The sequence below is a fragment of the Saccopteryx leptura genome, chromosome 5 (genome assembly GCF_036850995.1).
Source record: "Saccopteryx leptura isolate mSacLep1 chromosome 5, mSacLep1_pri_phased_curated, whole genome shotgun sequence".
Taxonomy (NCBI): domain Eukaryota; kingdom Metazoa; phylum Chordata; class Mammalia; order Chiroptera; family Emballonuridae; genus Saccopteryx; species Saccopteryx leptura.
The window spans coordinates 193,514,555-193,542,160 of record NC_089507.1 but is presented as its reverse complement, the minus strand read 5'-3'; the positions used below and the strand labels follow the sequence as shown (position 1 = coordinate 193,542,160).

Here is a 27,606-nt window from a genome sequence, read left to right as displayed (position 1 = left end):
ATACATATTTTTTGGTCAGATTGGCAAAATAAAATTTTTGGTGTGCCACAGAATTTTAGCAATTAGTTTTAGCGTGTCATCAGATGAAAAGGGTTGAAAATTGCCATTCTGATGTATAAAATAAGCTGCAAATCTGCAGTTCTCTAGAGCATTTTCTCAATCCTTTGAGAGTTTACTTCAGAGTAATCGTCATCAGTTTGGCTCAGATAAACTCATAAAGATTCTCTACAGGTTTGGATGCTTCCTCCATCGACAATAAGATCAGATTCTGAAGCAAAGAGAGGATAATGGATGATATTACTCCTGCCAGGCATTGAAGCATATGATGAAGCTATTACCTGCCTTGTGTATCAGTATTAACTGGGGTGTAGTAGAGCCTGAAAGGGAGAGCCCCACCCAGTAGCACCCCTCCCCGGGCTGTGTCAGTCTGCTTTGATACGCCTATGTGGCTCTACCCACCAAGGGGCGGGGGTGCTGAGGGTGGCAGCCCACTATTCACCAGTGCAGTATTATGATTTATAAAAAATATCTATTTGAAAAAAACATGTATTTGGTCATTCTGATGACTGAAATATGCTGCTCACAAAAATTAGGGGATATTGCCTGACCAGGTGGTGGCACAGTGGATAGAGCGTCGGACTGGGATGCAGAAGGACCCAGGTTCGAGACCCCGAGGTCGCCAGCTTGAGCGCGGGCTCATCTGGCTTAAGCAAATAAAAAGCTCACCAGCTTGGACCCAAGGCCGCTGGCTCCAGCAAGGGGTTACTCGGTCTGCTGAAGGCCCGCAGTCAAGGCACATATGAGAAAGCAATCAATGAACAACTAAGGTGTTGGAACGCGCAACAAAAAACTAATGATTGATGCTTCTCATCTCTCTCCGTTCCTGTCTGCCTGTCCCTGTCTGTCTCTGCCTCTGTAAAAAAAAAAAAAAAAAAATCTAAAAAAAAAATTAGGGGATATTTTATCACTTCATATTCATTTTGAAATATCCCCTAATTTTTGTGAGCAGGATATATTCCTCATATATACTTGGTCTTCATCTATGGCTCCTGGCTCACAGTTCCCAGACCTCTTGGGATTTCCTGTGCAACAGGGCAGTGGGGGCATCTTTCATTATAATATTTGGTCTCTTGACCTGAGTTCCTGAAATTATTTCAGAGCCATAAAGGTAAAGTGGGTGTTGTCACTGTTCATAACAAGCCCCTTTCTACCACAATTGGGTTTATATTAATGAGGTGACTTTTAGAAAGCACCTAAGGATGGGAGGAGGTTGCCAAGGAAACCAACTATGAATAGAGGGTTGGAACTTTCAGTTCCGCCCCCTGATTTCCAGGACGGGGACTGGAGGTTGGTGCGCAGAGCCCCGGGGTTGGTGAACACATGGAGGTCTGGGGAGAGTGGCATGCCTGGAGGGGGCACAGAGGCTCCATACCCCTTCCTCACACCTGGCCCTACGCATCTCTTCCATCTGGCTGTTCCGGAGTTATATCCTTTTCCAATAAGCCATTGATCCAGTAAGTAACATGTTTCTGAGTTATGGGAGCCACTCTAACAAATTAATCAAACCTGGGGCAGGGGGAGCGGGGGAAGCAGTCGGTGAAATCTCTGATCTATGGCGGTTGGTCAGAAGCACAAGTAACAACCTGAACTTGCAACTGGCATTGTAGTGGGGGTGAAGGGGGGGGGCAAGGTCTTGTGAGATTGAGCCCTTACCCTATGGGATCTGCTGTCAGAACTGAGTTGAATTATAAGACATTCAGTTGGCATTGGAGTGTTGCTTAATGGTGGCGGAAATCACACACACCCATGTTGAAATTGGGTGTTAGGATCATTTTAGTAGATGACAAGAAAGATTACTAATGCTGCAGGAAGCGCCTGTTGACACAGAGGAAAGCTCCAGTTTCCAGAACAATAGAACAAGTCAGAAGCCAAGCCGGGGTGGGAGACAAATGAATGCTGACAAAATTAAACAGTTTGTTCCATAAACTCTGTGACAGGAGAAAGCAAGGGAAGGGCCGCAGTGTAGCAAAGGTTCTACAGGACACAAAACATTTGAGGGGAGGGAGCCGGGATACCTTCACACATAACGACGGAGAAAAGGAAAAATGCTGGTGGAGCCAAGGGGAGAATAAGAACAAGAGTGAAAGGAATGGCTGGGGAAGGTAACCACACTCAGGACATCGCTCAACTGATTTTCCTGGGCACCCACCAACTGTAAGGCCCTGAGGCTCTCCTTCCGTGGTTCTACAACCTAAAGACTGACATATAAATAATGGGGTCAATCAAAACAGGGCTGGCTGGCCGGTTGGCTCAGCGGTAGAGCGTCGGCCTGGCGTGCGGGGGACCCGGGTTCAATTCCCGGCCAGGGCACATAGGAGAAGCGCCCATTTGCTTCTCCACCCCCCCCCCTCCTCTCCTCTGTCTCTCTTCCCCTCCCGCAGCCAAGGCTCCATTGGAGCAAGGATGGCCCGGGCGCTGGGGATGGCTCCTTGGCCTCTGCCCCAGGCGCTAGAGTGGCTCTGGTCGTGACAGAGTGATGCCCTGGAGGGGCAGAGCATTGCCCCCTGGTGGGCAGAGCATCGCCCCTGGGGGGCGTGCCGGGTGGATCCCAGTCGGGCACATGCGGGAGTCTGTCTGACTGTCTCTCCCCGTTTCCAGCTTCAGAAAAATACAAAAAAAAAAAACAAAAAAAAACAGGGCTGGATGGCACAAGCCAGTTGCTGCCAGAGCAGGAGTAAGGTGGCTGAGTCTTGGTGGAACAGTATGGATCTCACAGAGGAAGACCCATCTGAGCTAGAACCCACAGAAGAAACCTGGGGCTGAGGAAACAGCTGGCGCAGAGCCCTACCCTGACAGGTAATGAAAGCATGAGCATCCTGGCAGGGCAAGCCTAGGAACGTGGCCAGGACCCTTCCACACAACCTTAATCCCCTTAATGCCCGACCTGGTGTCTAGCCATCCAGGGAGCGTTCAAGAGTAGACAGACGAGAGCTACCCGGTACTGCGGTGGCAGCAGATTGGCTCCTCGTTACAGTCATGAGCACACACCTTTAGAGGAAGTGCTCCTCACTCTAAGAGGAGAGCACACAAGCAGACTGGCTGTCTTCTTCTTCTTCTGCCAGCAGTGGTTTCTGGTGCCGAACCTCAAACTGCTGCGGTCATCAGACTCCGGCCTGGGAGGGAGGGTCAAGAGACGGGAGGAATAAGGTCTCATTGTTAGAGAGAGTTCAGAATGCCCTCCCTTTTGCCTACACTCTCCTCCAACTACTGCCCAGTACCCTGCTCCCTTCAGGGTAACACTCAGAAGACCTGTCTATACACCTTCCATCCCTTCCTTCATTTACTTCTGACCCCACCACCCCACTGAAGCTACTCCCATCAAGTGCCCATAACCTCCATGTCACCAAATCCTGTGAGCCCTTTCCTGTCTCTTTTCTGTCTCTGACCAGTTGACTCCTGTCTTCCTGAAATACTCTTCTCTCAACCCTCTCAGCTTCCCTCCTGCCTCACTGGCCGGCACTTCTCAGTCTCTCTGGCTGGCTGCTCTTCCTCCCATTCAAACTGGCTAAGTATCATCTAGAAACCTGTTAGAACTGGAGATTCTCGAACCCCATCTCAGACCTGCTGAGTCAGACTCTCCGAGCAGAGCTGGGTGGGCGGGGTGGGGACAGCAATCTGTGTGTTAACCAGCCCATCAGGTGACACACAGTAAAGACTGGGAACTGCTGATCTGAAACTGCTAGTGTTCCTTCTGATTCGTAATGATTCCAATTCTTTTCTTTTTTCTTTTCTTTTTTTTCTTCTTTTCCATGTGAGAGGAGGGGAGATAGAGACAGACCCCCACATGCACCCTGACCAGAATCCATCTGGCAACCCCACCTGGGGCCAATGCTCTGCCCATCTAGGGCCATGCTTGCAACTGAGCTATTTTTAGCACCTGAGGCAGAGGCTCAGTGCCAGGCCAATGCACTTGAACCAATCAAGCCATGGCTACAGGAGAAGAAGAGAGAGAGAGAGAGAAGAGGGAGGGGAAGGGGTGAAGAAGCAGATGGTCGCTTCTCCTGTGTGCCCTGACCAGGAATCAAACCCAGGATATCCACATGCTGGGCCGACGCTCTACTACTGAGCCAACCGGCCAGGGTATCTTTTTTCTGACTACACTTTCATCCAAACCCATGACTTTGAAAACCATCTATACTGCTCACAAAAATTAGGGGATATTTCAAAATGAATATGAAGCTATAAAATATCCCCTAATTTTTGTGAGCAGTATATATACCTACAACTTCTAAATGTACATCTTCAACACCAACCTTCCCCCCCCACCGCCCCCACCCAGCCCTCCACATTGAGTTGCAGAATCCCCAGGTTCACCCACCAGGGGTACACAGACATCTCAAACTCAACATATCCAAAATGGAAGGAACTTCTTTAAAACTTGCTCCCTCTAAAACTTGGCCTTCCGCCATTTTTTACTATTTTAGAATCCACTTCCCGACCACCATCCCAGGTCAAGCCACAGTTTTCTCTTCCCTGGACCACTTGCAAAAGTCACCTACCAGGCCCCATACAACAACCAGAGTGGTCTTTTATGAAGGCAAGTCAGGTCATGTTACTCCCTTGCTTAAAGCTTCACGAGTTTCCCATCACATCTAATTAAACTCTAATCACCATGACCTCATGACCTGGTCACATTCTATGTGGTTTCCTATATTATATGGTCAATAAATTACTTGTTGAGTGAAATAATTCTCCTTTTGTGAATAAGATAAATTTAGAGTTTGACTGCTTTAGCTTCTTCGTATTTGCTGAGGAGAATCAAAGTAATGTTGACAAAGAACTTTGAGGCAGAACACAGGAAACACAAAGGAAGTCTTCCAAAGAATGATTTAATCAGGAGCCCTCAAGGCCACCATATTGGCCCAGAGGACAAACCCTCAACCTTACTCCAGTAGTCCAAAAAATGCCCTTCTTCTTTTGTACTGGGAGATGGTGATTGTGGTGACAGGAGAGGCCACTGTAAATGGAGTTGGGATGAGGAATGACATGGGGCCATTTGAAACAGCTTCCTCCGAGGCTGTCCAGCCTGGTGCTGTCCACAAGTTCAAGGAAAGCCCTGGGACTCGACAGGCCAGACTACTAACCCTATTATGGCAGTTTGTTTGTCTTTTTTAAAGGCCACAAACTCTCTAGTAGTCCTCCCACTGAAAGATGTGATCTATGTCCCCTTACCCTTGAATCAAGGTGGGCATATGACTATTTGGTCAATAGCACACAGTGGCAGTGAGGTTATATGATTTCTCAGACTAGGAAGGAAGTGGCCTCGTAGCTTCCATTTTGTCTGCTGAAACTCACAGTTGGGAGTCCTAAGAAGCCGTGTAAGAAATCCATCCAACCTGAGGCAGCCATACAGGGAAGAAGCCAGGCCACATGGAGAAGCCATGTGGAAGCATGCTGATCCACACAGCTACTCCTCAAGTCCAGGTGTCAGTCATGCGAGTGACAGAGACTTCAAGTGATTCCAACCCTCAGCTATTAAGTCACTCTCAGATTTCGATTCTTTGAACATCATGGGGCAGAGTCAAGTACCCGCTGTGCCTATCCGACTCCCTGGCCTACACAATTCATGGGCATAATAAAATATTGATTTTTTGGGAGTACTTGCTGCATAGCAGTATGTTGGGCAGATAAAATATATTATGCTCACTTTGTTAAAGAGGATGCTGCCCACGTGGAGGCTGTTGCCCAGGTGATATTAATGTGTGTTGGGGGCAGGCTGTGGGCAGGCAGAATCCTTGTAGCCTGGGGCTTGGTTTTGGGATTAAGCCTTTTCCACCCTTTTTGATGTGGGGTGGTACAATCCCATCATGTTTCTGATGGGTGATTTTGTATTAGAGACTTCCCTATTTTGTATATTGGATTAAAGGTTTTGATTTCTACACTATAAAATGGGGGCAGAACGGGAGCTTGCTCTCTTGGTTCCTGAGATTATCATTAGATTAGAGAGCAGAGAGGAGAGCAAAAAGAGGCCACGTGGAGGAGGCCAGGAGAAGCAACCAAGATGGTGGAGCGTTGAGTGAGAAGCCAGTTTGTGCAGAGTTTGTGCAGGGAGAAGGAAGGAGATGGAGAACAGAGGTGAATAAGTCTGGTGAGCTAGAAACCTTTGATTCTAGGAAACCCAGATAAGTCAATAGCTTTGTGAGCACTGAATGTGAGTGGGTTTTGGAGCCCAGTGTGTGTTTTTACTTGCCCGCCGGGTGCAAGCTAGGATTAAAGAAGATGGCTCATCAGTTTTTGGCTTCATTGTTTCTTTACCGACTGTCCGAATCCAATGCGAACCTGCATGGGCCAGGCTGCTGTGATGGTGGCCGTGGCTTCTGGCTTTACACACTAATAGCCAGAATAGGACATAAGTCAATCCCCTTTAGTTCCTGTAAGGTCGGCCGAAGGACACCTGAGTTCAGGCAAGAAAAGCTTACTAGGGGGTCATCTGCCAGGCTGACTCCTAAGGCGAGGTTAGCAACCAGTTCTCTAACAGGTAGGGTTAAATAGGGGATTTGAAGGTGGGGGCTGGTAGTCCTCTGGGGTGCGGGGGAGGGAGGATTAACCATAAGTAAGCTAGGGCAGTGGTCCCCAACCCCCGGGCCTCAGACCGGTACCGGTCCGTGGGCCATTTGGTGCCGGTACGCAGAGAAAGAATAAATAACTTACATTTTTTCCGTTTTATTTATATTTAAGTCTGAACAATGTTTTATTTTTAAGAAATGACCAGATTCCCTCTGTCACATCCATCTAAGACTCACTCTTGATGCTTGTCTCGGTCACGTGATACATTTATCTGTCCTACCTCAAAGGCCAGTCCGTGAAAATATTTTCTGACATTAAACTGGTCCGTGGCCCAAAAAAGGTTGGGGACTACTGAGCTAGGGGACCTTCCACACCCAGGTGAGTCAATCTGGATGCCTGGGGAAGGTGATCTGGAATGTCCCATTTTTATATGTCCCTTCATCTACTTAAGGGAGGAGGGGATCATGGCCCCCGCCTGCAATCCTATCACTTCCTTCATCCCCGCCTTTTTAAAATCCTCTGTCTTTTGAGCCTTTTCTTGGTGGGGGAAAGGACGGACAGCATTTAGTCAGGAGACATAGGGGTCTTTTGAGAAAAAGCTGAGTTCAGTGTATTCTAACCAAGCTTAACATAGCTCCTCCTGTGAAGAGGAATCCAGCCCCTTACCCAGCCTGACCTGGTCACCCACTCCAGCTCCAGACTCTATACTATCCCCATTTCATCTCCCAATAAGCCAACTGTAAGGAAAGAAGGCTCTAAAAGTACTGTCAACATAATCACTACATAAGCCTGATGGATAGAAAACAGGCTGGCATTGCTACCCAGTGGTCATTTCTAACTGTCCACAAGCCAGCTCTCTGTTACTGAATCATCTCCCTCCGGGGGCGGAGTGTTCCAGACCGCTCATTTGCCCTTCCCAGCAGATCTCTCAGGGCCAAACCCACACTAATATGCTGTAAATATCACTCCACTCTGTACAGTTCTCCTGGCTTCTCCCCACCCTCACCACTTGTCCCCACTCACTTTAGTGATGGCCCCAGGATACAAGTATTTAATCCAAATCTCGTTTCCAACGGGTGTCTCAATATTTTTTTTTCTTTAAAGAGGCAGTAGAAGTGAGCCAGCTGGGCTGCATAGGCTCAGGAAACAAGGTCCTGTTTGGGTCTCCAGAAAATGTCACCAGATAAGGGACCTGGCCCTTAGTGGGTCTGCCTACACCCAGCCAGTAGTAGTGTGTGGGTTCTTGACTTCATGCAGGAAAAATTTCATACCACCAATCCAGGTGATTTGGAGAGTACACATTAAAGCTGGAGACGGTGAAACAAGGAAGGGATTAGGATAGAAGAAACAACAGGAAAGCCTAGTTGAGGCTGCTGTGTGTGGCTCACTGGAAAGTCAGAGAAAAGGGGGTCTTGGCAACAAGTTCAGGGGTTAGTCCAGGATGAGCTGCCCATTGCTTCCCTGGTTGCAAGTCTGATGGGGACCCGTGGAGTCTAGGGGATGGACACCAATGGGGGAAGGAAAAGAGGAAGGGAGTGGTGTGGGTGTGCTCCCAGGAGGGAGAGTGCTCTGTCTTGATATTCTTTTTTTTTTTTTTTCTTGTACTTTTCTGAAGCTGGAAACGGGGAGAGACAGTCAGACAGACTCCCGCATGCACCTGACCGGGATCCACCCCGCACGCCCACCAGGGGCGACGCTCCGCCCACCAGGGGGCGATGCTCTGCCCCTCCAGGGCGTCGCTCTGCCATGCGACCAGAGCCACTCTAGCACCTGGGGCAGAGGCCAAGGAGCCATCCCCAGCGCCCGGGCCATCCCTGCTCCAATGGAGCCTTGGCTGCGGGAAGGGAAGAGAGAGACAGAGAGGAAGGAAGGGGGGGGGGGGTGGAGAAGCAAATGGGCGCTTCTCCCGTGTGCCCTGGCTGGGAATCGAACCCGGGTGCCCCGCACACCAGGCCGACGCTCCACCGCTGAGCCAACTGGCCAGGGCCTGCCTTGATATTCTTAAATACCTTTTTTTACAAGCTTGTTGGAGCCTTTTGCCCATAACAAGAGGACTAAATGTCCCATTTTTTTCTCAGAACAGTGCTGGTCTATTTACTTTGACCCAACTTAATTTTGACGCCCCTTTACTCTCAAATGCACCCCAGTTTGGATAATAATTTAAATGGTCTCCTTAACTTCACCACCTATCTTATCACTTCATTCCTGGCTAGCCTTTACATGAGACAAAGCCCTAATTTCTTAGCGGGAATAATGAGCAAGAATACGCTAGTCTGTAATGTCAGAGTGCACTTGTTAAATAGAGTACATTTTTCTCCTTAATGAATATCATAACCTAATTCATCTCTTTAGTTGTTGTTTTTTTCTAATTGATTTTAGGGGGGGAGTGAGAGAGAAACATCAAAACATCGATTTGTTGTTCCACTTATCTACGCATTCATTGGCTGATTCCTGTATGCACCCTGAGGAGCTATCCACAACCTTGGCATATCTGAATAATGCTCTAACCAACTGAGCTACCTGGCCAGGGCTAAACCATCTCTTTTGCATATAATGAGCAGAAGTGAGCAAATGAAGGAACCAGTGATGGCAGAGTCCTTCCTGGGCCTCACTCACATTTTAATGATTTATATGGAAATTTAGAAATATTGAGCTCAGTCCAGGGTAGCAAAATTTTTTTCTCTTCAGAAATTTCTGGTGACCAAAGTTCCATAAATTGCTTTCTCATTCCCTAAGGTTCCATTTTCTCGAGTATTCCATTATGTAACAAGGCTTTTGGCCAAATTTCCCGGCGGAGATCATTTTTTATAGTCAATGAGAAACGTCAGGGAGTGATGACACCAGGAGGTATCAGCTGACATAAATGTTTAATCGAATCGCAACTCAGTTTTTTCCGGTGACTCAGATCCACCGCCCGGTTTGGAAGAGCATCACCTTTTCAGTATAGCTGGCGGCCGGCCCCCTAGCGCGCCAGGGTGTGCGCGAGGCCGCGTGGTGATTGGTGCGCGCGCCGACCTCCCCGCGAGTGCCGCGGTCTCCTCCCTCGCTCCTGGCACCGCCTCCTTGGCCCCGCGAGTCGCCGGCCCTCCGCGCCAGTCGCTGACAGCCGCGGCGCTGTGAGCTTCTTCTACTGAAGCAGGTAAACAGCCTTGTCGCCCTTAGAAGTCCCAGCGGGGGACGCGGGCTGGGGTCTGAAAACTGGAGCGCGCGGGCACGCCCCGGAGTCCGAGAGCGAGAACCCGGCTCCCGGAGGCGGACGCTGACAGTGGGGAGTGGCAGGGGGCTTAACCGCGGGCGCGGGGCGCGTGGGGCCTGCGGCGCTCGTTGTTTTTCGATGACGCAGCAGGGCTGTGCCTTTCTGGTTAGGACAGCTCGTTTTATTCGGAATGGGGAGCGGGGGTGAGGGGCGCGCGGGCCGAGTCTCCTCGGGAGGGATGTAGGTGGCTCCGAGGTGTCTGACCTCTCCCGCTTCACATGCGCGTCCGCGGCGGGAGCGGGATGGGCGAGTCTCGGGGCCAAAGGAGCTCCGGGTCCGGGGAAGTAGGGGCGATCACCCCGCGCTGCGCGGCGGGAGAGCCCGAGGAGGGCTGCAGCGGGCTCCGCCGGGCGCTGGGCTAGGAGAACCCGGGGCCGCGGGGCTAGGAGCACCTCTGCCCTCGGAGCTGGCGGGCAGAGGCCTGGGCCGGGACAGGGACGCCCTCGGTCGGGCTCCGCCTTTCCAGATGCCCGGGGGTGGGGGAAGGGCGGCTGCCCGCGGCCTTGCGTTCCGCGGTAGGGGGGGGAAGTCCGGGGACTCCTGGGGGCGCCCAGCCGCCGCTGAGCTCTTCCCCAGAGGCTGCCCTAACCGCCATCTACAGGCCCAGGGCGGTCCCTGGGGAGGCTCTGGCAACCTCCAGACGACCAGCACCCGCCTTGGGCCTCGGCGGGGAGGGGTCTCCGGGCGGCACTGGTCCAGGCCCTCGGGGACAGAGGGTCCCCTGCGCGCCCCCGGTATGGCAGACCCGCAGCCTCGCTTTTCACTTTCTTTCCTGCTCCTTTGGAAAGAGAGAACTCGACCAGCTCGGGGGCTCCGAGGGGATGGATTGGGCCGGGCGGCGGCCCTCGGAGAACCACCTTCCTCCACCTGTGCGGGAGGCTCTTTCCCGTTTAGTTCATTAAACAATGGGGAGAAATTTGTCATTACTGCCCTTTTTTGTGTGTGTGTTTTTTTTCCGTTTACTCTTTTCGATAGCTATAGCAAACAGATTTTTTAATCGTAAGCCCACCAGCATCACAGCACCCTAACCATCCCAAAGCCACACTGCATTCGGTTTTTTTATTCCTCATCTCCAGATACATACACAACAGAATGCAATTCCACCGCCCTGATCATAATTATCCTTGTACGCAGCGTCACGTGTGATACGTAGTTCTCCACGTGCTGAACGTTTGAGATGTATCCCTTTCCTTGTGAAAATTTTAGGATTAGAAATTTTTACAAATCAAGTTATCATAAAATGGTGGAAAAGAAAATTGAGTTACAATGCCAGACTTCTGGAAAACTAACAATTCACTCAGATTTGAAGAAGAAAAGAGAATCCGTGAAAAGGAACACTCTTATCTACCTACGCAGACACAGAGGAGCCCTCACAGTGCAGACTGAGCTGGAAACAGAGCAAAAGCAGAGCTGCCATGTGATTTGTGTGTTATTTGTACCTGACACAAGTTTTTCATACTCGTGAAAGGAAAATGTCAAGATTATAATAGATGAATGGTGAAATGATGAATCATTTACAGGATAAAGTACAAATTAAACAAGTCTGGATTATCATTTTACATCTGTTAACAGTAGTAACAGCAACCCCTGAACTTTGCATATTCGGGTTATCTGGGAAGGTGGCAGGGCTTTGGGGTTAGAAAGATAGCTCTGCAGCTAACTTCATGACTTGGGACCAGTTACCTAATTCTGTAATCCTCCTATTGTCCATTCATAAAATAGAGGAAATGATATCTACTTACAGAATTTGTTAAAGATCAACCATCTGTGTAAAACTATACACCTGTGTAAAAGTCTGTATACCTTTATTCTTTTCCTAGTCACACCCCACTGGGGACATTGTGAATCAGTAAAAACATTTTTCTTTAATGTATTGATTTGAGAGAGAGGAAGGAGAAAAGTGAAAGAGAAACATCGAGTTGTTTGTTCCACTTATTTATGGATTTACTCATTGTATCTTGTATGTGCCCTGACCGGGTATTGAACCCACAACCTTGGCATGTCAGGACGACACCGCAGCCAACAAAACTACCTGGTCAGAGACCTGGACAAACTTTGGAAAGCAATCAGGCTATGCATTAAGAAGTTAAGAGCTATGCCTTACCAGGCAGTGGCGCAGTGGATAGAGCGTCAGGCTGGGACATGGAGGACCCAGGTTTGAGACCCTGAGCTCGCCATCTTGAGTGCGGGCTCATCTGGTTTGAGCAAGGCTCACTAGCTTGAGTCCAAGGTCGCTGGCTCAAGCAAGGGGGTCACTCGGTCTGCTGTAGCTTCCCGGTCAAGGCACATGAGAAATCAGTCAATGAACAACTAAGGTGCCGCAACAAAGAATTGATGTTTCTCATCTCTCTCCCTTCCTGTCTGCCTGTCCCTATCTGTACCTCTCTCTGACTCTGTTTCTGCCACACACACACACACACACACAAAAAAAAAAAAAAAAAAGAAGAAGAAGAAGTTAAAATTATGACCCAGAAATCCCATTCCTGGGAATTTACTTGCAAAGGAACAAACAATAAAAAAATGATAAAAAGCCCTATGCGGGCACATATTTGGGGCAGAATGACCTAAAATTAGAACCAACTGAGAAACCACCTAAATGTGTAACAGCAGAGCAGTAGATAAGAAATCATGGCATATTGCCTGACCAGGCGGTGGCACAGTGGATAGAGTGTCAGACTGGGATGCAGAGAACCCAGGTTCGAGACCCCGAGGTCGCCAGCTTGAGCGCGGACTCATCCCTGTAAAAAAAAGAAAAGAAGAAAAGTCATGGCATATTAACTGAAAGAAGTGTATGTAATCATCGGAGGTCATGATTTAGATCCTGTAATAATGGGAAAAAACTGACAGGTCCAAGTGCATGTCACTACTTACTCATAATGTATCTACTTATAATAAATGCATATGTGAAAAATCTGAAAGGAAAAGCAAAAACAAGGAAGTTTTAATAGAAATTATAGGTGATTATAATTTTGTTAATGTACTGATTTTCTAAATAATACAATTTTTTAAATGAAACAGACTGTTTTCTAAGTGTGAGAGAGCAGGCTCATGTCATGTTTGCTTTTTTAGCTGACCTCTTTTCTTTTTTCAAATATTTTCCATTTTTTACTGGAATAGATTGATTAATGGCTTAGAAACATATATTAAACTTTTCTTTTAAGGAATCCTGTCTAAGATTTATTTATCAATTCTCATTTTTCCTTTTTGTTTTTAAGGGCTCCTGAATATATTTGAAAACAATTTCAGCCAAGCCAAAGCGTTGTCTTCCTGGGGGCACAAATCCAACTTAGCCGAGCCTCGACAGAAGTACGTATCCTGTGGAATCTTTTTGGTCTTGTGATGGTTGAAAGTCCCCAGTCATCTCAGATAAGGGTCTGGGCCTGGCTGGTGTTGGGGCAGTGGATAGAGCAAGACTTGAGATGCTGAGGACCCAGATTTGAAACCCTGAGGTCGCTGGCTTGTGCGCAGGCTCGCCAGCTTGAGTACAGGGTCACCGGCTTGAGTGCAGGATCATCGCCATGATCCCGTGGTCACTAGCTTGAGCCCAAGGTCACGGGCTTGAGCAAGGAAGGGGTCACTGGCTCAGCTAGAGCCCCTCAGTCAAGGCACACATGAGAAGCAATCAATGAACAACTAAAGTGACACAACTACGAGTTGATGCTTCTCATCTCTCTTCCTTTCTGTCTGTCTCTCTCTTTCTCTCGAACAAAAAAAAAAAAAAGAAAAAAAAAAAAGAGAGAGAAAGAGGAAGAAGAAGAAAAGGAAAAGAAGAATCTGAAAAGGCTGTGATCACAACCCCCGGCTCTGGAGGCCTATATATAAGGATATATACCCCACCCCTATTGCATCAGACTTTCTTAAAAATCACCTTGATTTTGCTGAGAAAGAACCGCAGTTTCTGTAGAACCATGATGAATTATATAAGGAAACAACCAGTTAAACAATGTTATAAAACAATAATGAACGTTTCTGCACCGAATTAACACTGCAGGTGACTGTCAACCTACTGACAAAAGGCGTTAGGAGGGGAGAGGTTCTCTAAGCTGTAGTTTTAACTTACCTATCTATCCTCCCTCTTCAGATCTTATTTCCTCTTCCAAGGCAACTATACCGACTGTGAGCTGGCACGTATTAAACATTCAGAGCGTGCCTGTATCTAATGGGATGATGGCTACAGTATTATAGAGTCATCCTTGAGTGAACAGTGTGTGCTGCAGTTCTTCCAGTTAGAATTTTTTCTGAATTTGTTCATCTTTTTTTCTCCCATGTTCTCCTTATTACCGTCACAGTATTGTGTGATCACATCAAGGGAGGTGTGCCCTTTTATAGAAAGCATTATAATGTCGTTAAGTGTTGAGCTTCTAATACCTAGCTCTGAAATCTGGCTAGGAGTACAATTCCCTGGGAAGTTTTATAGACTCCTGTATCCCATCACCAGATGCTCCCAGGCTGCCGGCCTGGGGGATAGGCTCCAGCAATGTTGCTTTTTAAAAAAGCTTCTTCAGATAATTCTGAGGATGGATCAGGCTGGGGAGCCCTTTGCCCTGTTCAATCCAGAACCGGTCTCAGAGTAGCAGTGAAAACCCATCAGTTACCCGTGGTCAGCCTCAGTCTGAAAATACTGTATGGCAAATCCCAGAAATAGCAATTCATGAGTTTTAAAGTGAACACCATTCTGAGCACCTCACTTCATCTTACCACGTGGGCATTTGTATCATCTCACATCATGAAGAGTGAGTACGATACAGTAAGGTACTGTGAGAAAAGAGTCCACATTCACATAAATTTTATTACAATATATGTTAATAATTGTTCTATTATCAGTTGTTATTGTCTCTTACTGTGCCTAGTTTATAGACTAAACTTTACCATAGGTATGAATGTATATATAGGTTCCAGGCATCCACTCGGGGTGTTGGGATGTAGCCCCATGGATAAGGAGGGACTGCGGTATGACAGAGGAGTTCTACTTAGCTGGAGAAATTTCCTCAGGGTGGTGGGGAGTGCCAGGGCTGTTTAGTACCCCTTCCCAATTTAATTAAGTTTCAAGTTGGAACGTGTTGTAAGTATCAGAAATTTAGTCCCTGGCATACAAGCATCGGGCATGTTTCTGCCAGCTCTGACTCAGTACCCGTGTACATGCAGGAATAGGATGATTGGGGACAGCTATGGATCTTTTTTGTACCTTCCGTAAGTTCCATTACTCTACCATTCTGCTCGTGTGACAGAAGAACGTGCTCTATTTACTGTAGCTTTACAATGCGTTCTGACACCTAGCAGGCCACGTGTGCCCTAGATTTTCTTCTGTTAATAGTTTCTGCAGTCTTCTGAATTTTGAGTCTCATTTCCTCATATTCTTTGAAATCCCCTTTGAATTCTGACTAAAATTATATTGACTATGGATTATTTCAAAATGAGTTGCTGTCTTTCAGTATTGGTGTACCCAAGTCAAAGACATTGTATGTCCTTCTCTTTTTCTAGTCTTACATTATGTATCTCACTAAAATTTTATTATGTACCTCATATAAGTACTGTTTATATTTGATTGACTCCTAGATATTTTTAATTTCTTATTGCCAGTGTGAATGGAATGGTTTTTTCCATGCTAAATCTTCTAACTAATTCCAATTAATTTGGGGACTGTTTTGTTATATATTGATTACAAAAACTGCCACCCTAATGAGCTCACTTATATATTTTGAGATGTTTTTGGTTGATTTTCCAGGAAGAAAAATCAGACCTGGTTATATAATAACAGTGATGGTTTGTCTTCTTGTCTCGTTCACTCTGTTAATGAAACTGCCTTTCCTTTGTTAATTAAGATAGGATGTGGGCTATACGTTTGTGGTAGTGATTCTTTTTTTTTTTTTTTTTTTTTTCAGAGACAGAGGGATAGGCAAGGACAGACAGACAGGAATGAAGAGATGAGAAGCATCAATCATTAGTTTTTCGTTGCCCGTTGCAACACCTTAGTTGTTCATTGATTGCTTTCTCATATGTGCCTTGACTGCGGGCCTTCAGCAGACCCAGTAACCCCTTGCTTGAGCCAGCAACCTTGGGCCCAAGCTAGTGAGCTTTTGCTCAAACCAGATGAGCCTGTGCTCAAGCCAGCGACCCTGGGGTCTCGAACCTGGGTTTTCCGCATCCCAGTCCGACACTCTATCCACTGTGCCACCACCTGGGCAGGCTGTGGTAGTGATTCTTGATAATGGAAAGGGACTACCTCTAGTTCTGTAGAAACGATTAAAACAGCTTCAACTTTTAAAAAAATCAGGAATGGATGTTGATTTTAATTGAAAACTTTTTCATATCTGCAGAGAATCTATTTTTTTCCCTAACCTATTAATAGATTTCCTGATTTTGAGTCATCCTTGTATTTATTAAATAAGCCTTATTGATCACAGTGTAGTCTACTTTTACTAAAATGTTAAAATGAGTTTGGTGGTATTTTCTCTTGGATTTTGGCCCCCGTATTGCTGGAGGCTGGGTGAGTAAGAGAGAGCCCTGCCCTTGAGATACCGGGGTTTGAATCTTGACCTTTATCAAACCCTTGGCTATTATTAGCATTACTTCTCAGGTGAAGATGCCCAAATGCTTATATCTACTAATTTCCAGATCCTTTTAACAATTGTCTAAAGTGATACTTCCATTTGAGTATCTCATAGATGGAGGAAAATTAATGTGTCCATGCTGAAATTCTTGATTCTCTCTCCCAAACATGGCCTTCCACTGGTTTCCCCTAATTTGGTAGGTGTCATTGCCACCCTTGGCCCGGTTACGAAACCACAAATCTGTTTAACTCTCACTCCTCCTCCTACTCTCTCAGCAAGTTTAATTGGTTCTTTCTGCAAAATACGGCTCCTCTGTTCGCAGTCCTTGGGCACCAGCATCGTCCCAGGCCACACCACTGTCTTCCTTCAGTCGTCTCCTGACTGATCTCACCGTTTCCTTTCTTGTCCCCTAGATTGTCTTCTTTACACAACAAGCAGGGTGATCTTTTTAAAGCAACCCTATCATGTTACTCTCCTAAGGCCCTTTGGTGGTTCCCACTGCATTCAGAATGAGATGGAAGCTTTATGGCAGTAAGGCCCCGGGTAGGTTGGCCCTCACCCACCCAGTCTCATCGGGACACTGCCCTGTGTCTCACCAGCCTCCAGACACATCTCCTCTATGGTCCTTGATCCCACTCAGCTAAATAAATACCTTATGAACCACTCTGTCCTCAGCCCCTAGCACAATGATAGAATCTTAGAAAATACTTAAGACATATATTGAAAGAATAAGTAATCATATGTAATTTTTGACATTTTTCCTGTGGTTATTGATCTCTTCAAGTTTTCTATTTCTTTCAAAATTGGCACATACTAGTTGTTCCTTAAATACTTGTTGAATGAGTTCATTGTAAAGCCAATATTTGTAATTTATATTTTAATAAAAAGGCAATCCATCTCACACAGATTTTTAATTCGTAAAACAAAGTTACGTATAGTAGGTTGTTACCCATTTAAAGCCTTCTATTCCTAAGGGAATCAACATGGAGCTGTTGTGTTTTCTAGTGGTGTGCGTTTATGTATTACAGTTTTAAATAGTTGATTTTATTTAGAAATTCTGTATTTTTCTGGGTTTTATTAAATTCTACTTTTATCTCTATTATTTATTTATTTTGAAATTTTGTTTTTAATTCAATAATTATTTCTTTTTACATTTTCTATTTTTTTACATTTTATTATTATTGAGAGACAGGGAAGTAGACAGACTGACTCCTGCCTGCGCCCTGACCAGGATCCACCCGGCAAGCCCTCTACAGGGTGATGCTCTGCCCATCTGGGGCCACTGCTCTGTTGCTTGGGCAACCAAGCTATTTTAGCACCTGAGGAAAGGCCATGAAGCCATCCTCAGCACCCAGGGCCAACTTGCTCAAACCATTTGAACCATGGCTGTGGGAGGCAAGGAGAGAGAGAGAGAGAGAGAGAAGGGGAGGGAGATGGGTGGAGAGGTAGATGGTCGCTTCTCCTGTGTGCTCTGACCAGGAATCAAACCTGGGACTTCCACATGCCAGGTGGACACTCTACCACTGAGCCAACTGGCCAGGGCCTATTTTTACTCTTTCTGTTTGACCACCCACACTCCTTTGATAGTCACATGGATTTCTATATTCTCACATCCTTGCCCTCTCTTTCTCCTTCTTTTCTGTTAGTTAACCTGTTAAGTATAAGTGATGTATTATTTTTTGTCTCATTTTATATGAGTCTTAATTTTTTTTAATACCTCATCATACCCTTTTAGGTTTCTGTCTTCTGTAAATTATCATTTTATATCTTTTGGCCACTTTTCTATAGTAATTATAGTCTCTGACTGCTTTGCAGGAATTTGCAAGAATTCCTTGTTGGTTCTAGAAATGAATCCTCTGTTGGTTTTAAATACTACAAATATTTTTTTACCATTGTCTGCCCTTTCTGTTCGCTTTGTCCATGGTGTTCTTCATCGCATTGAACAGGAACTCTTAATTTTTATGTAATAAAATTCTGCAGTTACTTACCTCACAGTTTGTGCTTTTTGTTTAAAAAGTTCTTCCCCTACTCCTCCAGATCGCAAAGACATTCTCCTGTATTTTCTTCTTCTCTAACCTACTTTTACCTTTCACAGGTGAGTCTGTACTCTATTGTAATCTACTTTTACATGCAGTGCTAGGGATCCAGTTCCCCAGAAGCGGTTACTGAACAAGCCTTTCTTTCTTCATTGATTCGTGGTGTTCATTCCTTCTATATCAAGTCCCCACTATAGCATATATCCAGGGGCTTATCTCTGAACTTGCTGGTCTGCTCTTTGTGGTCTGTTGATCTGTTCTTAGACTGTAACCATATAGTCTTTATTACTATGGCTTGTAGTAGAATTTAATGTCTGATAGGGCACATTCCTTCCTCTTTTTTATTTTAAGATTGAGTTTGCTATTCATGGACATTTCTTTCTACTTGTGAATTTATTGAACTTCTCAAAAAATCCGATTATAATTTTTATTGGCATTTTATTGAAATTTTAGGTTCATGTTGGAATAATTAACATCTTTATAATACTAAGTTATCTTGACCAAGACTATGGAAGACCCTTTCCATTCTTACAGATCATCGTCTATGTTCTTTATTAGAGTTTAAAATTTTTTCCCCCAGTCTTATTTTCTTCTAGTTAAACCAATATCTAGATTCTTTACAATTTGAGTTGTTCTTGTGAATGTCGTATTTCCTAAAAATGTTTTCTGGTCAGTTATTGCTGGTGTAGAGCAATGGTGTTGATTTTTGTAGGCAGATCATCTATCCCATAACCTTGCTGAGCTCTAGTACTGGGTCTCATGTTACCTCTGTTGAGTCTGGTGGATTTTCTGTGCACATGATTAAGTTACCGTATTTTTTGCTCCATAAGACGTACTTTTTTCCCCCCAAAAGTGGAGGGGGCCTGACCAGGCGGTGGCGCAGTGGATAGAGCGTCAGACTGGGATGCAGAGGACCCAGGTTCAAGACCCCGAGGTCACCAGCTTGAGCGCAGGCTCATCTGGCTTGAGCAAAGCTCACCAGCTTGGACCCAAGGTTGCTGGCTTGAGCAAGGGGTCACTTGGTCTGCTGTAGCCCCACGGTCAAGGCACATATGAGAAATCAATCAATGAACAACTAAAGTGCCACAACGAAAAACTGATGATTGATACTTCTCATCTCTCTTCGTTCCTGTCTGTCTGTCCCTATCTATCCCTCTCTCTGACTCTCACTCTGTCTCTGTAAAAAAAAAAAAAAAAAAAAAAAAAAGTGGAGGGGGAAATGCCCATGCGTCTTACGAAGTGAAAAATACAGTATTTTCTTAAATATTTTAGCACACCATTTGGTTCAGAATATTATTTTCTTATTTCCCTCCTTAAAACCTGTCTTATGGTCAGGTGTGTCTTATGGGGTGAAAAATACAGTAATTGCAAATAATGAAAGCTGGTGCTGTTTTTTTGCAGCTCTTACACTTGTTACTTCCTTGTCTTTGCATATGTCCTGAGATGATGGACATCCTTGTCTTATTCTGATCTTAAAGGGAATATATGAAAAGGTTATTCATTATGTTTGCTGTTTTTGTTGCACAACCTTTATCAAGTTAAGGGAGTTTCCTCCTATTCCTAGTCTTCTGAGAGTAAATTTTTTTGTGATAAATAAGTATTGACCTTTATCAAATACTTAATGTCTGGAATGTACCAGAGAACTGGGCCACAACCTGACCCTTTATCGAGAGGATCTTAGATGATCAGTGTCATAGCACAGCCACGAACTCAGAAACCCAGTTTCCGTTCCCAGCAATTTCACCACCCAACACCGTAATCAAGGATATGTCACTTGACCTTTCTGAATCTTGGTGGCCTCATTTGTAGAGAAGAGGTTTGATTAAATACATTAAGATCTTCCCTATTGTCTCGAAAACAGAAAGATTCTCCAAGTTCTCATGTAAGTTTTGAGTCCGTCCCTCCTATCCTTAGAAATTATTCTTGACTTCAAAATATCATCATTTTAATGCTTTTTATAATTAAATGTCACTTTTGTTCTCAACTGATTTTAAAATAGTCTAGTCTTAATATAGTCTATGACTGTATTGTTAGTATGAACATATTAATAATTTATAGAATAGTCTATTCTAGCGAATTTCAAATTGAATTTGGTATTCAATTCTAAATTACTAATCAGCAACACATGCCATGACTCTGGTTCCCTGTTACCTGTATCTCCAGTCCATGGTCCTTATTCAACTCTAGACTCACCAGGCTGCCTACTGGTATCTCTTGTCCCACATGTAGCTTGATCACAGCATTGCCAGAGCCACATCCGCCTTAGTCTCCCTTCAGACCTGCTCCACCCTCTGCATTCTGTCCACAGGCTGCCCAGTCGAGAAACCTCAACTCTTCCAGTCTCTCACCTTCCACACCAAACACCAAGCCCTCCAGAAGCTGCCTTCTGAATCAAGCCGTCTATTTACTCTCCATGCCCTGGCCAAGGCCATCGTCTGCCTCTACTTCAATCACCCTTCTAACTAGGTTCTGTACCTCCCTCCTGTAACACACACACACAGCCCCCAGTCCATTCTCCACAATGTTCTTTCTAAAAGAAAACCCCAAACTCTTCAGTAGCTCCCCACTGCCTCAGGGACAAGTCCAGACTACTTGACATGCCTTGTAATTAGACTAACGGTATAACCTAGCATCCAAACTGGGACACTCTTGAGAGTGAGAGCAGCACTATTAATATTAGTGCAGGAACAACTGGTGTAAACACTCCCAGCCAAGTCAGGATGCTGCTCACCTTGTTTATGAGGCCTTTTGTTTATGAGGCCTGGCCTCTGCCTGCCTCTCCAGTGCATGTTGAAGCTTCACATCCAGGAAACCCCCTGGGAGCCCCAGACGTGCCAGTCTTCTCTCTCACCACCTGTCTTCACTCGGAGTGCTCTGTGGCCCCATCCGCCTCTGTGTCTGGCTCCCTGATGACCACGTTCCTCTCTGTGCCTTTTTTTTTTTTTTTTTTTTTGTATTTTTCTGAAGCTGGAAACAGGGAGAGACAGTCAGACAGACTCCCGCATGCCCCCGACCGGGATCCACCCGGCACGCCCACCAGGGGTGAAGCTCTGCCCACCAGGGGGCGATGCTCTGCCCCTCCGGGGTGTCGCTCTGCCGTGACCAGAGCCACTCTAGCGCCTGGGGCAGAGGCCAAGGAGCCATCCCCAGCACCCGGGCCATCCCTGCTCCAATGGAGCCTTGGCTGTGGGAGGGGAAGAGAGAGACAGAGAGGAAGGGGGGAGTGGAGAAGCGAATGGGCGCTTCTATGTGCCCTGGCTGGGAATCGAATCCGGGTCCCCCGCACGCCAGGCCAACGCTCTACCGCCGAGCCAACCGGCCAGGGCTCTGTGCCTCTTTTACTGAGTGGTGTTATCGCCTGCTCACCTGTCTAGTTGAGCTCATAGAGCTCCCCTTACAGCCTCCTCTGCCTGCCCGTCAACCATTTCAGGCAGCATCTCCAGCCAGCCAGAGTCCGCCATGGTGGTTGGCATGTGAAGTGAATGTTGGTTTAACTGAGTAAAGAGGGTAGCCAGTTGATCATTGCAGGAAAAGGTGTTTTGCAAAATTTATCCTGAACCTGAAGGGGTGGCAGGGTGTGACCTGAGTATGAAAAGCAGTCAAGCCACTGAGTGGAGAAGACACAGTGGGCCCCAGGCAGAAGCAGGGAGGCTTGGCAGAGACTGTTGAAAGACTCCCGTAGAAGAGATGGAGGAGGCTTCAGCTGGGTTGGTAGTGTTGGAAAATGGGACAGATTTCAGGATTTGGGATTTGTTTTCGAGATGGACTGGTAAGATCTGCTGATGACGTCAACACATATGAGAAAGAAAATTCAAGACTAGCTCTAGGGTGTTGGCTGGGTTTGGCTTATTGGAGTGAATGAAATAGTTGTTGACACAAACCCCTCCCGATTAGGAGTTACTGACTGGGGGTGATAATGCCCTGGGTTACTTCCCTGCGGTGTCTGAGCAGCAGGACGAGCAGCATGAGGCCAGGAACTGGTCCCCATGAGTAAACAGCAGATCAGGAGAAGAGACCTGCAGAGGCTGTGGTGCCAGGCGGTGTGGGTACAAGGGTGAGGCCAGTCAACATGTCCCAGGACCCTGCCCCTCTGACCCCTACTCGAAGGGCCTCCAAAAATTTTAAATTGGCATGATCAAAGCAGTTAAACTTGGCTCCTAACATTCAAATGTACTTTTAATTACTTATGACCACGAAGACATTTCTTTTTTATCCTTTTTTTATTATTACTCAGTGAGAGGAGGGGAGGCAAAGATAGACTCCCACATGTGCCCCCACCAGGATCCACTGGCAAGCCCACTAGGGGGCGATGCTTTGCCCATCTGGAGTGTTGCTCTGTTGCTCAGCATCTGAGCTCTTCTTAGCATCTGAGGCGGAGGCCATTGAGCCTTCTTCAGCGCCCCAAGCCAACTTGCTCCAATTGAGCCATGGCTGCAGGAGAGGAGTGGGGGAGGGCAGGGGGTGGAGAAGGGGAGAAGCAGATGGGCACTTCTCCTGGGTACCCTGACTGGGAATCAAACCTGAGACATCCACACACCGGGCCGATGCTCTACCACTGAGCCAACTGGCCAGGGCTCACCAAGATATTTCCATGATAGTAAAAAAATAAACAAGATTTTAATTTATTTATTTGTTTCATCCTTTGGAATATTATCCAATTTAGTCTTTAGTTCTAAAGGTTATGAAAAATAATTTTCTAGTACTTGGTATGTACCACTTTTATTATTTTTTATTTTTTTTTTTTTTACAGGGACAGAGTGAGAGTCAGAGAGAGGGATAGATAGGGACAGACAGGAACGGAGAGAGATGAGAAGCATCAATCATCAGCCTTTTACCGCGACACCCTAGTTGTTCATTGATTGCTTTCTCATATGCGCCCTGACCACGGGCCTTCAACAGACTGAGTAACCCCTTGCTCGAGCCAGCGACCTTGGGTCCAAGCTGGTGAGCTTTTTTTGTTGTTGTTGAGCCTGCGCTCAGGCTGGCAACCCTAGGGTCTTGAACCTGGGTCCTTCCACATCTGAGTCCGACGCTCTATCCACTGCGCCACCGCCTGGTCAGGCGGTATGTACCACTTTTATATGAAGATAAACTGCTGGGGATAAGTTTGACGTCAGCATTAGAGCATATGCCATTTTTGGTTTTATGAAACATAAAGATATTTTAGAGCATGTGGTTTGACGTGGGGTACAATAGGAACTGTTTAATAATCATTCTGCTATGTGCTTTTGAGCTCTGCCCTTGGACCCGAGCACATAAAATAAATGAGATCTTTAGTCTGGAAGGAGATTTCTTTTAATTGAATGAATAAACATTCTGCAAAGGGGCATAAATGATCATCCAGGATATTTAGGTTATTTGATTTTTTCCTAAGACCTTATATAAAAGACATGTTTTGTTTTAGTTTTTCTGCCAAAAATTAGAGGAAAATAAGACACTCATAGACCATGACATGCTGACCTAAAACTCATTCAGTCAGTGAATGACTGCAAATCTTGTGAACACAGCACTCTGACCCCACTTTAAGCAGCTCCACCTGTCTGTCCATCTACAGAGAAAAAGATGAATTTACACGTGGATTTGCAAAATCCAGCATATCTCCTGTTTCAAAAAAAAAAAAAAAATGTATTCCTTTGAGGAAATTGTTGTAGGCATTTATCTATTCAGGGGATATTAATTCCTTCACTTAACAGATATCTTGTGTTCCTGCCCTGTGCCAGGAACTGCCCTAGTCCCCAAGGAAATAGCAGCAAACAAGAGAATTCTTCCTACTTACATTCTCCCAGGGGAGAAGAGACAGAAACCAACTATTTACAAAGTTATCTCATTTCAAAGCAGCCCCTGAGGGTCTTCCTAACTAGACATTAGACTCTCAAGACTTCCATAGGGGCCACACCTGGGCCATGGAGTAGTCTACCCAGCAGCCGGGACTTGTCTCCACCCCCAGGCCCCACAGTGACTACTCAGGTTTAAGGGCGTGAGATCCACATTGGTGGGGAAGAGGTTCTCCTTGGCATAGAAGCCCCTGGCCCCACAGGAGCCAATGTCCCTTATAACAGCCCTATGGGCACAGCTTCCAGGGTCCCCACAAGGAGTGTCAGGTGCCAGGATCACTGCTCTAAAGCCCAAGCTGGTGGCAAACCCATCAGGTATTTATAGGTTTTCCCAGTCCAGTTGCAGTTTATAAATGAGAGGTTATTTTTACCATAAGCAATGTTGCTGGCATTCCATCTTTATCAAATTTCCAGGAAACAGATCCAGAAATTAGCTTAAGGTCAAATTTTCCTTAGAGAAGGAGCAAGCATTGTGTTAACCCTTTACTTAAGAGTCACTTTTGTCATGAGTGCTAGAAGGGAGAGGCACAGAGTGAGAGCATTTATGCCGAGGTGCCGAGGCCACTGCTCTGCATTCATTAGTTACATAGCAAGTGTTAAATGGTTTCAACATAGACACAGTACTCTGACACCCTCTCCATTTTGCAGATACGTCATCATGGTGAAAAGCCACATCGGCGGCTGGATCCTGGTTCTCTTTGTGGCCACATGGAGTGACGTGGTCCTTTGCAAGAAGCGACCGAAGCCTGGAGGAGGAGGCAGCAGTGGGGGGAGCCGATACCCGGGGCAGGGAAGTCCTGGAGGCAACCGCTACCCACCCCAGGGCGGTGGCGGCTGGGGACAACCCCATGGTGGTGGCTGGGGGCAGCCCCATGGTGGCGGCTGGGGGCAGCCCCACGGAGGTGGTGGTTGGGGTCAGCCCCATGGCGGTGGCTGGGGTCAACCCCATGGTGGCGGAGGCTGGGGTCAGCCCCATGGTGGCGGAGGCTGGGGTCAAGGTGGTGGCTCCCACAATCAATGGAGCAAGCCCAGTAAGCCGAAAAACAACATGAAGCACGTGGCAGGAGCTGCCGCAGCTGGGGCAGTGGTGGGGGGCCTGGGCGGCTACATGCTGGGGAGTGCCATGAGCAGGCCTGTCATACACTTTGGCAGTGACTATGAGGACCGTTACTATCGTGAAAACATAAACCGTTTCCCCAACCAAGTGTACTACAAGCCTGTGGATCAGTACAACAACCAGAACAGCTTCGTGCGCGACTGCGTCAACACCACGGTCAAGCAGCACACGATCACCACCACCACCAAGGGGGACAACTTCACCGAGACTGACGTCAAGATCATGGAGCGCGTGGTGGAGGAGATGTGCGTCACCCAGTACCAGTACCAGAGAGAAGCTGCTTACCAAAGAGGGGCGAGCATGGTCTTCTTCTCCTCCCCTCCTGTCATCCTCCTCCTCTCCTTCCTTATTTTCCTAATAGTAGGATGAGGGTGGCTTTCTGTTGCCACCATCTTCATCTTCATCTCTTACCAGGTTGGGGGAGGGGGTGTCTACCTGCAGCCCTTTAATGGCAGTGTCTCGTTCTTGCTTCTCCCTTTGTCACCTATAGGCTAATACCCTTGGCACTGATGGCACGGGGAAATGTAGAGCCGGCCTGGCATGCTATGTATTCAAGCCCCGTTTGATTGAGCCCTTCCTGGGCCACTGCAAGTACTGACCAGTAAGAGTGTAACAGCAAATAATCATTCCATGATCTAGGCTTATTTTTTGTCTAGTGCAACAGATTGAGGCTAAAATATCCTCCAAACAGTCTCTAAATACCTTTGCCTACATACCTCCTGCTCCTTGCCCCACTAGAGCACAGTGCACTAATGTCTCATCTTAGTTAGCACTGGTTTTGTAGCAATTTGGACATGTTTTCTCATTTAAGAAAACCTGACTGCATTTGCCTGTTTCAACAGCATTTCTGCCAAATTTGGAAGGATACTCATTCAAAAAAACAAAACTAGAAATCCTGAGCTCTTGGGCACAGGTCAGCCTGCTAGAGAGTGTGTGTGCTGTGTCTGCGGAGAACTGTGACAGTGTTTTGCATTTTGCAGTACAGGTTACACAGCAGCTATTGCATCCAGAATAAATGTTCATGCAACACTAGACCTCTGGGCAGAGGACATTTTCATAGGAAATGAACATAACTAACACAATATGAAAGAATTTGGGGACTAAAAATATCCAATATTTGGGAGTGGTGCCCTTGGAGGGTACCTACGTGTGGCATTCCTTTCTTTAGTAACATAAACTGTAGATAATTAAGGCAATTAAAAGTGAAATTACCTACTGGACACTAAGAAAAAACCTCCTTTGTTCATTAATTTTGATATTAGGTCAAGCCAGGAGATTTTAATACAGAGGAAGCTGCAGCTGTAAAAACATTGTTATCATAGATTAGGAGATGAAAATGATTGGTATATAAAGAATTTTGCATTTCCTCCTTGCTCTCTCATAATTGTTAAAAACCAGAATTAGGTTGTATCCATCTCTGAATTGAAGAATAAGGTATCAATCCAAAAAAGAAATCTTAGGTTGGAGGTGACAGAAATATAATCCAGATCCATTCAGAGTGGAAAAAGAACTTCTGTCTTTGTTATTTAAATTCAAATTATGCCCTGGATCCTTCAATTTTGTCACCTAGCAGATCTTTATTACTACTCCGCAATGTTATTGGCTTGTACTGTGTGGGTATTCTATGTAAAAAAAATATACATGTATATTGCATATGAGAAACTTAGAAATTTTAGTTAGAGCAGTTAACATCTGAAGTATCTAAATGCATTACCTGTTTTTGTAAGGTACTAAATACTTAATATGTGGGAAACCCTTTTGTGTGGTCCTTAGGCTTACAATGTGCACTGAATAGTTTTGTATAAGGATCCAAAGTGGTCTTTGAAATATGCATGTACTTTATATTTTCTATATTTGTAACTTTGCATGTACTTGTTTTGTTGTATAAAAAATTTATAAATGTTTACTATCTGACTACAATTAAACAAGAGCTGAGCTGAGCGCCTTCTGTGGAGTCTGTAGTTGTAGTCACCAGAGCGTGGCTTACCTGCTGGAGCCCCCAGCCTGGGAGCCACCAGCGTGCTTGAGGCCAGGGCCCTTTCCACCTAACTGTCCTGGCAGATGGCCCTCTTCTCCCTTCCTCCCTCTCTGAAAACTAGCATTATTAAACGCAAAGTCATTATCTTAAATTTTGTATTGGGCAAAGATCAATTTTCAGTAACTCCAACCCTTAGCACCCTTACTTGACCCAGTGATTTCAGGAAAACTTCCAGGGCCCCATTTTCATTGCTTCCTTGCTGACTAT

At 46.0% G+C, this 27,606-nt stretch overlaps 1 protein-coding gene across 2 annotated transcripts; it reads left to right on the top strand.

Moving 5' to 3' along the window:
• The first annotated feature begins 1,495 nt into the window (after positions 1-1,495).
• Positions 1,496-27,302, top strand: PRNP (prion protein (Kanno blood group)). 2 transcript variants are annotated; one of them, XM_066387279.1, is made up of 3 exons: positions 1,496-1,514; positions 13,039-13,129; positions 24,893-27,302. In XM_066387279.1, exon 3 carries the CDS (start codon positions 24,903-24,905, stop codon positions 25,728-25,730), a length of 828 nt encoding a protein of 275 aa, XP_066243376.1. In that variant the 5' UTR covers positions 1,496-1,514; positions 13,039-13,129; positions 24,893-24,902; the 3' UTR covers positions 25,731-27,302. The 2 variants fall into 2 exon arrangements, with proteins under 2 accessions (XP_066243376.1, XP_066243375.1); XM_066387278.1 differs by lacking the exon at positions 1,496-1,514 and adding an exon at positions 9,555-9,706.
• The last annotated feature ends 304 nt before the right edge of the window (positions 27,303-27,606 follow it).

Coding starts and splice junctions, on each gene's coding strand:
- PRNP (XM_066387279.1), top strand. CDS start 24,903: ATGGTGAAAAGCCACATCGGCGGCTGGATCCTGGTTCTCTTTGTGGCC.